The sequence below is a fragment of the Trachurus trachurus genome, assembly GCF_905171665.1.
Source record: "Trachurus trachurus genome assembly, chromosome: 14".
Lineage (NCBI taxonomy): Eukaryota > Metazoa > Chordata > Actinopteri > Carangiformes > Carangidae > Trachurus > Trachurus trachurus.
Genome location: NC_139903.1, coordinates 10,404,853 through 10,417,979, shown reverse-complemented (window position 1 = coordinate 10,417,979; position 13,127 = coordinate 10,404,853). Strand labels below are relative to the sequence as shown.

Sequence of the window (13,127 nt, the reverse complement as noted above, 5' to 3'; positions counted from 1 at the left end):
GACACGGAGAGAGCAGGGTGAGATCAGAGCAACAGAATATGAGAGGAGAAGATAACTGGAGATTATCATGATTTACTGCAGAAAGGAAAAAGATACTGGGACCGGCATTACTGTCAAAGCTGAAAACAAAAAAAAAACACTCACAATGTCGTCCTCGTAGTCGATGTCTGGCTCTGAGGGAGGCGTGCCGTACTGTTTACTCTCCAGCCTCATCTGCAGCTGTCGCACCTGCTGCCGCAGCACCTCCACCTCCTGCTTGTAACCCGCCTCGATCTGCCGCAGTCGCTGCTGCACGGCGTCCATGGCCACCGGCAGCCCGTCGTCATCGAGGTAGGCCGGGGCTTGGGGCGGCGGCGGGGAGCTGGAAGCAGAGGGCGAAGAGTAGGACACCGGTAGGATCTGGTGGCCCGCGAGGGAGTAGCTGCTGAGGGCGGCGGCGGCGGCGGCGGGGCCACACACGCCGATGTAGCCGGCGCTCCGGGCGGCGGACAGCCATCCGGCCTGCAGCGGGCTGCTGGGACAGCACAGCGCCTCCCTGCGGCAGCACTGGGACCCGTTGGCGAGGGCGAGGCCCTGGGAGCGCAGCAGCTTGCTGGCGAGCCGGCGGCTGTGGTAAGCGTTGGGCTGCAGAGCTCGGGCGCTGCTGCAGGCCGACTGGACCAGACCCTGGACGCTCTCCCAGTGCGAGCCGAGCAGCGACAGGTCGGAGAGCTGGCTCTGGGAGATGAGATGGCGAGCCGCGACCTGGGCGCAGTCCACAGGAGCCGCTGCGACCGTTAGCAGGCGCTCTCTCGCTTTCACTACGTCTGTCCTCATCATGTCCTCTCTGTCCTTCTGAGGTTGAATCTCAGGCTGCGACTCAGGCTGTGACTCCTCGTTGTTTAGATTCTGGATTAGATCCTGGTCGGCGGCAGTGGGGGGCGGGCTGGGCGGAGGCTCCTTCTCATCCGTCAGCGTCTCGGTGGAGTCCTCCATGGGAAGGAGTGATGGGAGCTGCTTCACGGCGAGCAGGCCTGCGGGCTCTGGGAGGCCGTTTGCTTGGCCCTCGTCGTGGCCGTTAAGCAGCAAGGTGGGGGTTGAGGTGGGCGTGGCGGCGGCCGCGGGTTGCGTGCCGTTGCAGGGGAGCGGTAAGCACGGCTCAGATTTATGAGAAGGTGACGTGGTGCCGTCAGCCTCAGTCCTATCGGGGCTCTCGGCCTCGGGCGGAGGCGGCGGCGGGAGTGGAGGGTTCGTGATCTGAGGCAAGGCCTGCTGAAGGACAGGAGCGGGGAAAGGAGTGTGAGCGAGTGCGACGTCCTGCCCGAGCGGGACGGGGGGGAGGGGCAGCGAGGGCAGCGGCTGCGTGGTGAGACAGGGCTCCTCCTCCGGCACGTCTTCGCAGCTCTCTGCGCCCGGACCGTCCTCCGGGCTGACGGCAGGACTCTGACGTGGAGGCTCCTCCCCCTCGCCGTCGTCCAGTCCAGTGTCGGGTGGGAGTTCCTCGGAGCGGTCGGCGGAGGTTTCCTCCATAGCGTGCGAGGGCTCCAGGGCAGAGCGACCCTCCTGGCAGTGCTTATTGAGATTGGGGTCGCTGGATGTACGAGTCAGGGGCATCCCGTTCTCAATAGCAGTCAGCAGGTTGTCCATGGAGCGGGTCTTGGGGAGTCTGGAAATCAGAAGCACATGGGGATTTAAAGCAGAAGTAAGCGGAATATTTGTGTTAATATGTCTTAAATAGTTATATCTTCCGACACCAATCACTTATATAGAGTGTTTGGTCCGAAACACGGGTCTGTCAGTCACTCTGCTCTGCTGTAAGCCGAGGAGAAAACTTTCCTTGTATCCTACAACCTTTATCCAATGAGGAGAGAGAACGGCATAAAGGGGCGGTCCTCTCTGTGTGCAGGCAAGGGATGCGCGTGAATGTGGTGACGTAGGGACGAGGGCGGGGACTGCTAACTCCATCTGCTGACAAGAAGTTAGCCAAAACGACCGGATCGCTTACTTCTGCTTTAAAAGGTATAATATGTAGGAATTACCCCCATCTAGCGGTGCGGTGGCATATCGGAACGTATTCATCAGTGCCTCCGTCCTTCCTCACACTACACAGTGGTGACAGTTTTAACAGCCGCTACCTGGAAAACTTTCTCTCCGAGCCGACAGCTCTGGTGAGTTTCCGTGGTTACCTACGGTCACGATGCCACTGAACGTAAAAAATGGCGATGCAACATGGCCGCCTCGGTTCGGTGCGTCGCCCACTTACGTATTTATAACGACTTGTAACAACTCATTCTAAGGTACGAGAAAGCTTTCATTTGTATGCAGGTGTGATTCGACTTCAGTGAAACATGTATTTATGAAAGCAATATTTAGATTTTTGCTAATAAAAAGCCAAATAAGTTATATACTGGGGCTTTAATTACTCCATGTGCAGCAAAGGCAGTGATGCACTTCTCTATTTTGGGCTCTAGGGGGCAGTCTGACTCTCTGTAGGAAGTGATATTTGATTTCATACAAATCTCTGCCCAGGGACCAGGAGCAGTAAGTACAGATACCGAGAAACAGATCAGAGGTTGGATTTTTTTTTTTGCAGTGAACAACAACTTACCTGTCCAGGGAACGGGAGGTGAGTTCATCTCCTGTGACATTTGGGGGGAGGTAGAGCTCCATAGAATCATCTACAGCGGTGCAGGGGGAGGAGGTGGGCAGGTAAACAGCTGTCCACAGCTGTAACGCCCGAGTGTGGCAGACTGGCTGCAGCACCTGGCAGACAAACAGGTGACGGGGGATGTCAACATATGGTAATGATGGTGCCTATGACTCAGTGGGTGGCTGAGAAAATGGGATAGATTTAATCTCAGGTTTAAAGCTTTGACCTAAAACACAGTTTGGAGATACCATCCATCTTTAATCATGACACTTATTCTGCAAAGGATCTCAAAGAAAAGTAAGATGAGACATTTGATATTAATACTTCACTGGCTACTTGAAAACCTCCAGCTATTGAAGTGGCTGCTCTACTACAAAGGAAAGAATAATACTGTAAAAACCGGTAGGTACCATGTCGTGACTGGGGATGTAGAGGAAGTTCTGGAAGTTCTTGTTTCCCGTGCGGAGCAGGGACCACACAGAGCAGGTGCGTTTGTAGATGTTCCTTGCTTCCCTCTCGCGGGCGTTGTTGCACAGAAACGTCCCGTAAAGACACGAGTATGTGTGCTGCACCAACTTGACCTGGACACATGGAAGACCAAACATTAACATCACATGCATTTATAACAACCCCTTGGTTAGCACTTTGCAAATTCAATACAACAGACGTGAAATTATAGAATTCATAAGCTGTGTCTCAATTCAAACACTTCCATGAGTACACTGTCATGTAGTATACGATGTACACTATGTATTTACTTCTGTAGTTTGCAAATTTCAACAGTTAGTGTCGTCTCAAATCGAATACTGTCGTTGTGCAATTACTGGAACTAACGATCACAACGGTTGCCAACGTTGTCATCTTCTTTTTTGGACACTACTGTCGCCCATCAACACATCTACCGGCTTGTTTTGTTTGTAATATAATTATAATATAATAAGGGATCATGAATGCCTTACTTTAAAAAAAAAAAAAAAAAAAGTTATTGCTTGTGTTGGCCACCTGTTTAATGCGAAGATAGATAGATAGATAGATAGATAGATAGATAGATAGATAGATAGATAGATAGATAGATAGATAGATAGATAGATAGATACTTTAATAATCCTTCACAGGAAATTGCAATTGTTACAGCAGCTGTGCACTCAATCATTAATTCATTGTAACAACAGAAAATAAAAAAACAGATCAATCTAAAGAATTACAGACTTATCTACAATATAAATGTAGCTAAATACACGCTACCGCCGCGTCAGCCGGCTCCTCCTACTGGCGGAAAACAGTGGCCTAGCGGTATGTTGATTTATTATATTCTGTTACGTAGCCATGACGGAGATCATTGAGGGTGTGAAGTGTTCATCGTTCCACACTCAACAGTGCACCATCCGGGTTCTTACAGTACATTGCATTTTACCATACTTGTCAATGTGAATGCACTTACACACTCAGAATAGTTAGTGTAAGTATGGAAGTATTCAAATTGAGACACAGCAATAGGATGTTCATTCTACATTCTATTTGGCCTGAAATGATGTAAAAAAAAAAAAGAAAAAAAAGAAAACCTCTATAAAAAGTGAATTTAAAGCGGATTGAAAAAAAAAATCATCATCATAAAGACAGAGAAGTGAAAAGGTGCCGGATGACCACCCACCAGGAAGGCCTCGTTGAACTCAAACAGGCAGGGAAACTGTTTGAGCAGCTGGTGAACACAGTCCAGCCACTGCAGGAAGACGGGACACTGCTCGCTCACGTCGTCAGCGTTCTCCTGGTGGCCACAGCGGTCCCCGAACTTATGGCCGTAGTCCAACCACTCGGTCTCTACCAGCACCTGGAAGCCCTGTGCACGATGTGGCCAATCAGTACTGAAGGTCAAAGTATCACAGAGCAACCAAAACTATGCTTAAACCTAAAACAATGTGTAAACACCCAAACTCTGACCTCTAATGTTCGGTAGTAGGGGTCCAGCAGGATCTTGGCAAGGGCTACTATTTGGGGAGTGCGGTCCCACCCGTCTGAACAGTGCACCAGGACGGGGCGGCCTTCCCTCTCCACCGCTCCACACACCAGGGTGGCGGCCTTCAACATGACTGACAGGTGCTGCAGCCAACGGGTGCTCTCCAGTGCTGAAAGCCAGCTGGAAGCACAAGAGTGGGCTTTTTGTAATGTGCAAGTACAAATCTAAACAGGTACTTATGTGTGTGTGGCACTACAGCGCTGTGGGGTGAAGCCACAAAAGTGTATTTGCATGTGTGTTATGTGTGTCTGTGTGGGTGTGTGTGTGTGCAGCGCAAACGAGGGCAGAGCTCAGAAAGAAAGGTCAGCTAGATCGACTTACTTTCCTGGATCTGGGATCTGACTGCAGACGGTCCTCAGAGCCTGGAAGCTGTTGCGGATGGCGTGGATGTTGGCCATTCCCATGAACATCACCTCGCAGTTGGGATAGTACTCTAAAAATACACAAACATAACCGGAGTTTGTTGACAGGAATGTTTCAGGCACTTAGGAGATGAAAAAATAAGAAGTTAGTGTTTATTTCATGTGTTTTTTCACTATGTGTTTCATCACTATGATTCCAAACGCTGGCAAAAACACGGTTTGCATTAAAGTTGCTTTTTTTTTTTTTTTTTTTACATGAAAATGGCCTAGATTTTTATTTTATTTTATCCTCTTATAAAGTGAATGTGGCAGATTTCTGAATCTATTTAGACCCCCACCAAATGTGGAAACTCTAGCCTTTAACTGAAGTTATCTTCTGGTGCATACAAGTCTAATATTTACTCTCTGTTGACCTTTGTTTTTTGGTCTCACTCTCAACCAACGTCCAACATCCAATGTAACTTTCAACAGCAACAACAATTGTCTGTCTGCTATTCAGTCTGGACAGAGGCTTCAGAGGTCTTTTTTAACTGTTTAACTGTAATGTATTGCAGCGAAGGATTTAAATGTGATAAATAAATCTGAATGCTTGACTTTTTGAAAAGTTCACACTAACCTTCACATTCACAGCCTCCGCCCTTGGCTCTGTTGGCCACCGCAGCGGTGTACGAGCGAGCGTCCAGAATCAGTAGCTTCTGTGGCACAGTGTTGTCGTCGCAGCCGGAGCCGCCTGTCAGCGAGGAGTCTGGAGAGACACAGGTTTGGAGGACAGAGAGGAGATGTTGTTATTGTTATTGTGATGAGAGGATGGCGTTGTGTGAATCGAACTGCTGGGCACAGGAAGAGAGGGAAAGTGTGAAAGGAGAGAGAGGGAGTCTGAGACGTGCCAGGGACATGATTAACAGAACATGACTAATTGTAATGACTGAAAGTCAATAACCCATGATGACAGGACTACCATTGTTGCTATTGGTAACAATCACAAATGACCAGCTGTCAGCGGCTTCCACAGAGACGGACAGGTAATTAATTACTCCGAGGGTACGACTGATCAACTTCTCTGTGCACTCGCTCGGTGTCGCGCTGTCACTCACTTTCCGGCCCGTTGTTGTGCACTCGGTGACAGAATCACTGAGACACGCACTTCACTCTGCAAATCCACTTTGTAATTTCAAACACTGGCATCTCATGTTTTAAAAATAGAAAGTGCAAAAATAAATAAATAATAAAATAGAGTTGTTTTTCAGTTTGTCCCTGGCAGCTGCCCTACTTAAGAACTGTGCAAGTCACATTCATGGAAAGTGGATGGAAAAATGAGCATCAATGTGATTTATACAGCTAAATAACCTGCTTACAATTGTTTTGTTTGGTATTTTACATTTAGCATGAATATCTGGTGACAGACAACAAAATGAATGTAATGTAATGATGGGAATAATCTCCTTCCCTCTGAGTTGTGTGGACATTTTCACAGATAATCAGCCGTCTGACACACACACACACACACACACACACATGAATCAAATGACAGATTTACCAAAGTCACTATCTGAGGAGTCGGGAGCTTCCCCACGTTGCCGGCAGGCTGGCGCTCCACAGGTCCCCTTGGCTCCGGCGTCCATCTGACAAGCTTTGGCGATGGATGTGACCAGGTACTCGTCGTCCGTGTTCCTCCAGCCCCACCAGCTGATCTCAGGCTGGCTGCAGCGGGCGATGACCGCCCCGTTCTTCTGATGCCTGCAATTCAGCGTTGTAGAGTCAATAAGCTTGGAACACAGAGCCACAATCGATCAGAGAATCTCCATCATATCACTCATTCCAAGCAAATGTTAAGAACTGGCTTGCAGACACCCAAAGATGTGAGCACTGATGTTGATATTGTTGTCCAATGTGAATTGTTGTCCAAATGTGTATTATTAACGTGGACACACATCACCTTGTTGTAGTCCAAATGTGTATTTATTATGTATGTATTTACGGACAGTTAGTATGTGTTTGTGTCTACCCTATGTGGTGCAATATTTTTTTCCATTGTTGTTCTTTTTAAAGGTTGCCTTGTGCAAACTGGCAAAGGGACAATCGATGAAAACTAGCTTTTTAAGCTAATTCGAGTGCATTTACATGTGTGTTTTTTATACAATGTTTATTAAAGTGCATTGTCCCTTTCAAATAAACGAAACTGAAACTGAGAGAGGACAGGAGGAGACAGGAGAACAATGTGTGGTTGTTGTGTGTTTGTGATGGTGTACCTGTGAAAACCTACCTGTAGACCACCACGGGGATCCTCTTCCAAGATCTAAAGGAAGCCACGCTCTCCAGCTCCTTGTCGGTGATCCATATTGGGACGAGGAGCTTCTGTGGGTAGCTGGAGCAAAGCCTGTGGACAGGAAGGAAGGGAGACATGATGTTAGAGGAGGAGGAGGAGGAGGATGATGATGAGACACCATCTATAAATAAAATAATACAGTCAGTCCATTCAGAAGGACTGAGCGAGCGGTGCTTTTGGTGTGCAGCAAACACACATCCTCCAGTCCAGAAACAAGTGTGTTCTGGCTTTCAGGGTCACCGCTGCATCGCTTTGCTCTCAGCGCTCAACAGAAAACAAATCACGATGTGCTACTGCCCAACTCCATCTGTCTCTGGCCTCGTCCTCCTCTCTCATGATGCTCTCGTCAATTTCTCCTCACCTGCTGACTGACTGTCCAAGGAGGGAGGGAGGGGGAGAGGCAGAGTCTGTGTGTGTGTGTGTGTGTGTGTGTGTGTTTGTGTTTGAGGGGAAAGTGAAACAGTGTGCTGAGTCATGGGGCTCAGCAGGCTGCGGCTTGTTTAATTAGCCAGTTGTCCTGTGTGTCTGTCTCCCTCAGCAGGATGTGCTCTCTTGGGCCCTTCGAGCAGACCGACCTTTTTTCTTTTCTTTTTTTTTGCAGCATTTATCTGCCCAGACAGCAAAGGAGACGAGAAAGTCTGATACTCTGGACGCATAGACACAGTACATGCATTATTTCTGCTTGACTGAGTGCTACAATTTTATTTATTTGTCTCCGTGTCTGTGTCTGTGTCTGTATATATATGTGTGTGTGTGTGTGTGTGTGTGTGTGTGTGACGGAGAGGGCAGATAAGGCAAAGTCAAGTGCACATGCTGTTGAAGATATTTAAAGGAACAGTCTGCTGGAAATCTATCTTTTGGGTATTAAATATTCATTAAGCCTTCAAAGAGGACCCAGAAAAATTGCCGAGTCATTTTTGGAGCACGGCAGCTGTAGTCAGTTTTGGATTCACGGCAGCTACAATGGAGACGAACGAGAATGAGCTACTGTAAATCACATTAGAAATATGTCAACAATGCATCAAAAATGTCACAGAAACTTGTCAAACCACCCGTACACACACATACACCACATTTCTTTCACCAGTAAATGACTAAATAAGCTGCTTCAGCTTCAGAGCTCGGAGGAGATGACACCGCAGTAGTATTTTCAGTTGCTAAGTGACGGCTGGCTTCATCGTACTGATTTGGATGGATTAGTGACTGATAAGTGAATCACGCTGCAGAAGTGTTAGAGAGAAGTTTTCTCTGAGTGTTCGGACACATCGTGACACATTTCTGTTGTCGTTACTCTGGGTAACCGCTGGAACGCAACCACGCTGCTGTGAATCAGTGCCAAAGGTTTCACACTGTGAAAAAGGGGATGGATTTAATGAATGCTGTCACTCCTGTTATATTAGCTTTTTTTTCTTTTTTTTTTTTTTAAATTACATCAAATTTAGGGATAATAATCCTCCATGATTTAGAACTAGGGAGATCTATAATTTTGTCCATAATGGTTCACATTTAGCACCATTAAAAGCATCCTGAATGAGTGATGGCAAATCCTGTTTGCCTTATATTTATCACACTATCAGTTTGATAAGTACCTTTGATGCTTAGGAGAAGTTCAGTGGATGTAAAGGCTTTTATTTGTGATGGGCATTAGAGATGTCCTGTGTCTGTGTGTTTGGATTTGACCAATATACAGCTGTCAGAATGAAAATTATTTTTGACATCGGAGGATTTTTAAATACTTTAATTACCTTTTTGCTCACACAGCATCATTGCCGCCCTCCCGTCTATTTCCCAGAGGATCTGTACAGTTTAGTTCTTGGCCTACTCTGTCACAGCTTGCAGAAACCTTGTTGATAGTTCATCATTCGTCCTGGCTCTAACCACCGACATGATTCCTGATAAATGTTGTGTTCTATGGCTTTCTGCTCAGACAGATGTGTCGTGCAATTTGCAGGTAGTCTGACATACTTGTAGTTGCAGTTTATGTCCGACACTCTCCAGTTGTTCTGCGTGTCGAAGCCCATCCTCTTGACCTCCATTTCCATTCTCTGGCGCACATGATCATCTGCACGCACACACACAGCATGGAGGAAGGGGATTACGTTAGAGTACACAATCTCAATGGCACAACTCTTTTAAACTTATGCTTCAAGTTCAGTATTGATTATTGTGTGTGTGTGTGTGTGTTCGTACCTGGGCGACAGAGATGGACGTGCTGGTCCTCATCGTCGGCGCAGCCTCCCAGACACCACGCATGGTAGGCCAGGGCGAACAGGTCCTCCAGTCTAGATGGGTGAGCGATGGCTCGGTTCAGACGCTTCACCCACTCCTGGCACTGCTTGAACGTTGCAAAGTGGCATCTGTGGTGAAACCCAGTGTGAAGATTAGAAAGAGTAGTGAAATGAAACAAAATAATATCTACTTATAACTTCTTGCAGTGGTGTTTGAGAGAAAAAACAAAGGAAAACAAAACAAAACAAAACAAAAAAACAGCCTCCTTCAGATGTCCTGTGATTACCCAGCCTTTATACAAGGGAAACAATGTGGCGGCTTAATGATGAGGAACCAAAACGCTGCTGGCACATCTGCTGCTGAGAGTGTGAAAGCTCATAGCAGCAGATGAGAAATTCAAAATATTTTTTTTTCTTGAACTGTTTTATAAAAAACACTGGAATTATATAATTTTATAACTCTAATGGCTCTGGTAACATGTGTACATGTTGATCAGCAATTAGTTATAGCTATGACTATCTAGATATGACTATCTAACTAACCTCTTCAAGGCCAGACATAATTGAACAGTTGGATTATTCATTCAAATTAACTATATTTACTGTATTTCTCCAGTTAACAACAGCATTCATCTGTCTGCAGGGTTAAAGGGATAGTTCAACATTTTGGAGTTGTTTTAGAGGTAAATTCATGCAAAACTGCTGATGCGCGTTCCTGTCGGGGGCAGTTTTTCAGCAAACAGTCTCTGCATTTGCTTCGAAAACAAATCTTGTCTCGTAATGTTCCATTATTATCTGATAGTGTGGTGAATGTGCAGGTCACAACTTGTCCACGAGAGCGTTTTGGAGTTGTTGGATTGTGTATTTGATGAGTTTGATGAGGGAAACCAAGAAATTCCCTTAGCCTCCATAGCGTAGCTCTGAGCAGCTCACGGCTCTGCTCCGCCGTTCTGAAAATAGCTTGCACCGACAAATAAAGGTAACAAACCTATACTGCTATGACTATAGGGATTATGGCCATGGGCCAATTTGCCAAAATGTTGAACTATCCCTTTAATACTGTGTGTGAGCGTGAGCTGCTCCTCTTACCTGACAACTTTGGAGTCTTTGCAGATGATGTGCAGCTGGAACATATCTCTGCTCTCCACACTCTCTATCAGCCGGAGAGGCACCTGTAGGGGGAGACAGAGAGCTGGTGTGATCAGCCTGACGGCCCACTGTCAGGAGCAGAGAGCACATCTGCAGAGGTTACCACCCTCTGGTCCAGTACAGACTGAATCCAGGCTACATAGCACAGCTTTAACCTCACTACAGAGCAGAAGAGGGTCTCCTCTGTGCCTAGGCGTCTGTTATGATACCAATAAACAGCTAGAAACTTGGTGTTGATCACATGATTTCCTGCGATACTGTGTGCGGACTGATGTGTTAATGAGGGCACAGCCAAGATCTTCAAAATCCCATGCAAATTCATCTGTTGGACAAACCTTGAAGCAACAAGGTGCAGAGGTGCGCTTTGAATAGGAAAACATAAATATTTGAAGCCATATGGTGGAAAACACAGCCTGTTTTTGAGGACTCAGGGTTAAGGAACACACTGCACTACAATCATTTAGCAAGGCGCTTGCACAGAAAATTATTATAATAAAACCAGTCACCACTCGGTTGAATGTATATTACAATTTGCGCTCAGAGCACTGTAATCGTGTAGAGTGAGGAAGAGCTGAATGATTAAGCTGTCTAGACTGTGGCGGAGCGGAGGGTGGCGTTTTTTTTATCATATGGTACTCACAGATATCTCATTGTCCACACCTGGGTAGGTCTAAAACACAGTGACACCATGGAGCACACAGAGAGAGAGAGAGAGAAGGAGGGAGGGAAGACAAGACAAGGAGGAGGAAATGGAAAAAGACTTTTTAAACCAAAAAAAAAAAATTCAGGAGACCAAAAGGAAAAAGATGTGTTAAAAAAAGGAAAGAAAAAACATCAAAGAGGATGAAAGATAACTGAGTGGATCACGCAGTGTGCTACTTGCAGCACATGACCGAGCCAAATGGAAATCATGGAGAGAAAGACAAACATGGACGGGAGCAAAGGGCAAGAAAACAGCTTAGAAGTAAAGGGGAGTTGGGGGGGGGGGGGGGGGGGGGGGGGGGGGGTTGTGAAGGGGAGGGGTGTGGGTGAGAGGTTGCGGCCCGCTGGCATTCATACAGAGTTCATTCTGTGCCGCTGGGGTCAAGGCAGGACGCTGCCCAGTAGGAAACCAGTTCGATACTCGACTTTTTAAGCTGGTGACGTTTGAACTTGCTGCATAAATCTATCAGACTCCCCTGCGTAGAACTAAGTCAAGGTTAGAGAGGCGTCCTGATCATCCCGGAGATCTGCCCTCTTCCCCCCCCCTCCTCCTCCTCTACCTCCTCCTCCTCTAACTCTACAAATCCCTGTCATCTTTTCCACAGGGATTCGGCTTCTGGAATAAATGACAGGGATTTGGGATGAAGGAGGAATTTCGCTGCCAGTGAATGCAAACAATTGGCCTGTTTGTGTTTGAGCAGGGGGCCTGACGTCAGCAGGAGTGAGCTGGTGGACATCAGTGCCAGTGGGGGGTGGGGGGTGGGGGCTTTTGGAGCAGAGATGTCAGATTAAAACCTCTCCTGCCTGAAGATCAGAGGGGGCCGCCCCGCCACTCCGGTGGTGGCTCAAACCTCGGGACAAACAACTTCACGCCAACTGCTCTGGGATGTGACTAAAACCACTTTTTATGTGCGCCTTGTGTAAAATACTTGCAGGTTTATTTGCCTTGTTAGCCCAATTATATGTTTATAAACTTTATATGGGGGAAAGGGAAAAAGCTCGAGTGTGTCCAAAAGGAAAAAAAAGAAGTTATAACCTCTTCTCTCCTCCTATTGGCTTCTGTCGTGGCGTGGCATGGCAGCGGTAGTGACACTCGTGCCATCTGGACCAAAGTGAAAATTTTGTGGTTCTGCTGTGTGTTTATTGTCTGTGACGTGCACTCACGTTGATGACAGAGTCCTTGAACTTGATGTGGAGCCTGTAGTTAGAAATGGCAATGATGGCTTCATCGGCACGGCCAAGATATTCCACCCCTTCCCCCTGAAGAACTGGGAACGGCACCTGTACGGACACAAGCAACCAAATGTTTTAGTTAGCGCTGTAAAAACATTACACCGACACCTGTTTATAGTCAGGCTTTATTATGTCTGCTGAGTGGACAATCATAACAACCGTATCCTTTTTTTTTTTTTTTTTTTTTAAAGCTGTGCTCAGTGTTGTCCAACCTGGTTATGATTATCTGAGATCTACAAAACTCCACATTAGCTCCACATAGCTCCCTCCGGCTTCACTCGGGCACAATGGTTTCTACTAACACGCTGCTGTTTGTTTAGCAGCTAGGCTACAGTTTATAAGACGTGTGTGTTTGTACAAAACTTCATGACAATCGACTCAAAAGCTGTTGAGAGATCTCACTTAAATCCCAAATATCCACATCGCTGTGGTGAAAGATCAAAGGTCAGTAGGACACATCCATCAATATCGGCACAAAATCTTG

At 46.8% G+C, this 13,127-nt stretch overlaps 1 protein-coding gene across 7 annotated transcripts in view; it reads right to left on the bottom strand.

Moving 5' to 3' along the window:
• Nucleotides 1–13,127, bottom strand: part of mtmr4 (myotubularin related protein 4) — a 45,336-nt gene that overhangs the window by 4,823 nt on the left and 27,386 nt on the right. For all 7 annotated transcript variants that reach the window (XM_083987113.1, XM_083987112.1, XM_083987114.1 and 4 more), the window contains 14 exons: nt 12,575–12,691; nt 11,349–11,378; nt 10,649–10,731; nt 9,522–9,688; nt 9,297–9,393; nt 7,269–7,382; nt 6,543–6,742; nt 5,622–5,750; nt 4,965–5,076; nt 4,568–4,763; nt 4,281–4,466; nt 3,040–3,210; nt 2,588–2,742; nt 145–1,645 (listed from right to left, as the gene is read on the bottom strand). In XM_083987113.1, the coding sequence (XP_083843239.1) occupies nt 145–1,645; nt 2,588–2,742; nt 3,040–3,210; nt 4,281–4,466; nt 4,568–4,763; nt 4,965–5,076; nt 5,622–5,750; nt 6,543–6,742; nt 7,269–7,382; nt 9,297–9,393; nt 9,522–9,688; nt 10,649–10,731; nt 11,349–11,378; nt 12,575–12,691 (3,258 nt within the window). The remainder of the gene's footprint in view (nt 1–144; nt 1,646–2,587; nt 2,743–3,039; nt 3,211–4,280; nt 4,467–4,567; nt 4,764–4,964; nt 5,077–5,621; nt 5,751–6,542; nt 6,743–7,268; nt 7,383–9,296; nt 9,394–9,521; nt 9,689–10,648; nt 10,732–11,348; nt 11,379–12,574; nt 12,692–13,127) is intronic.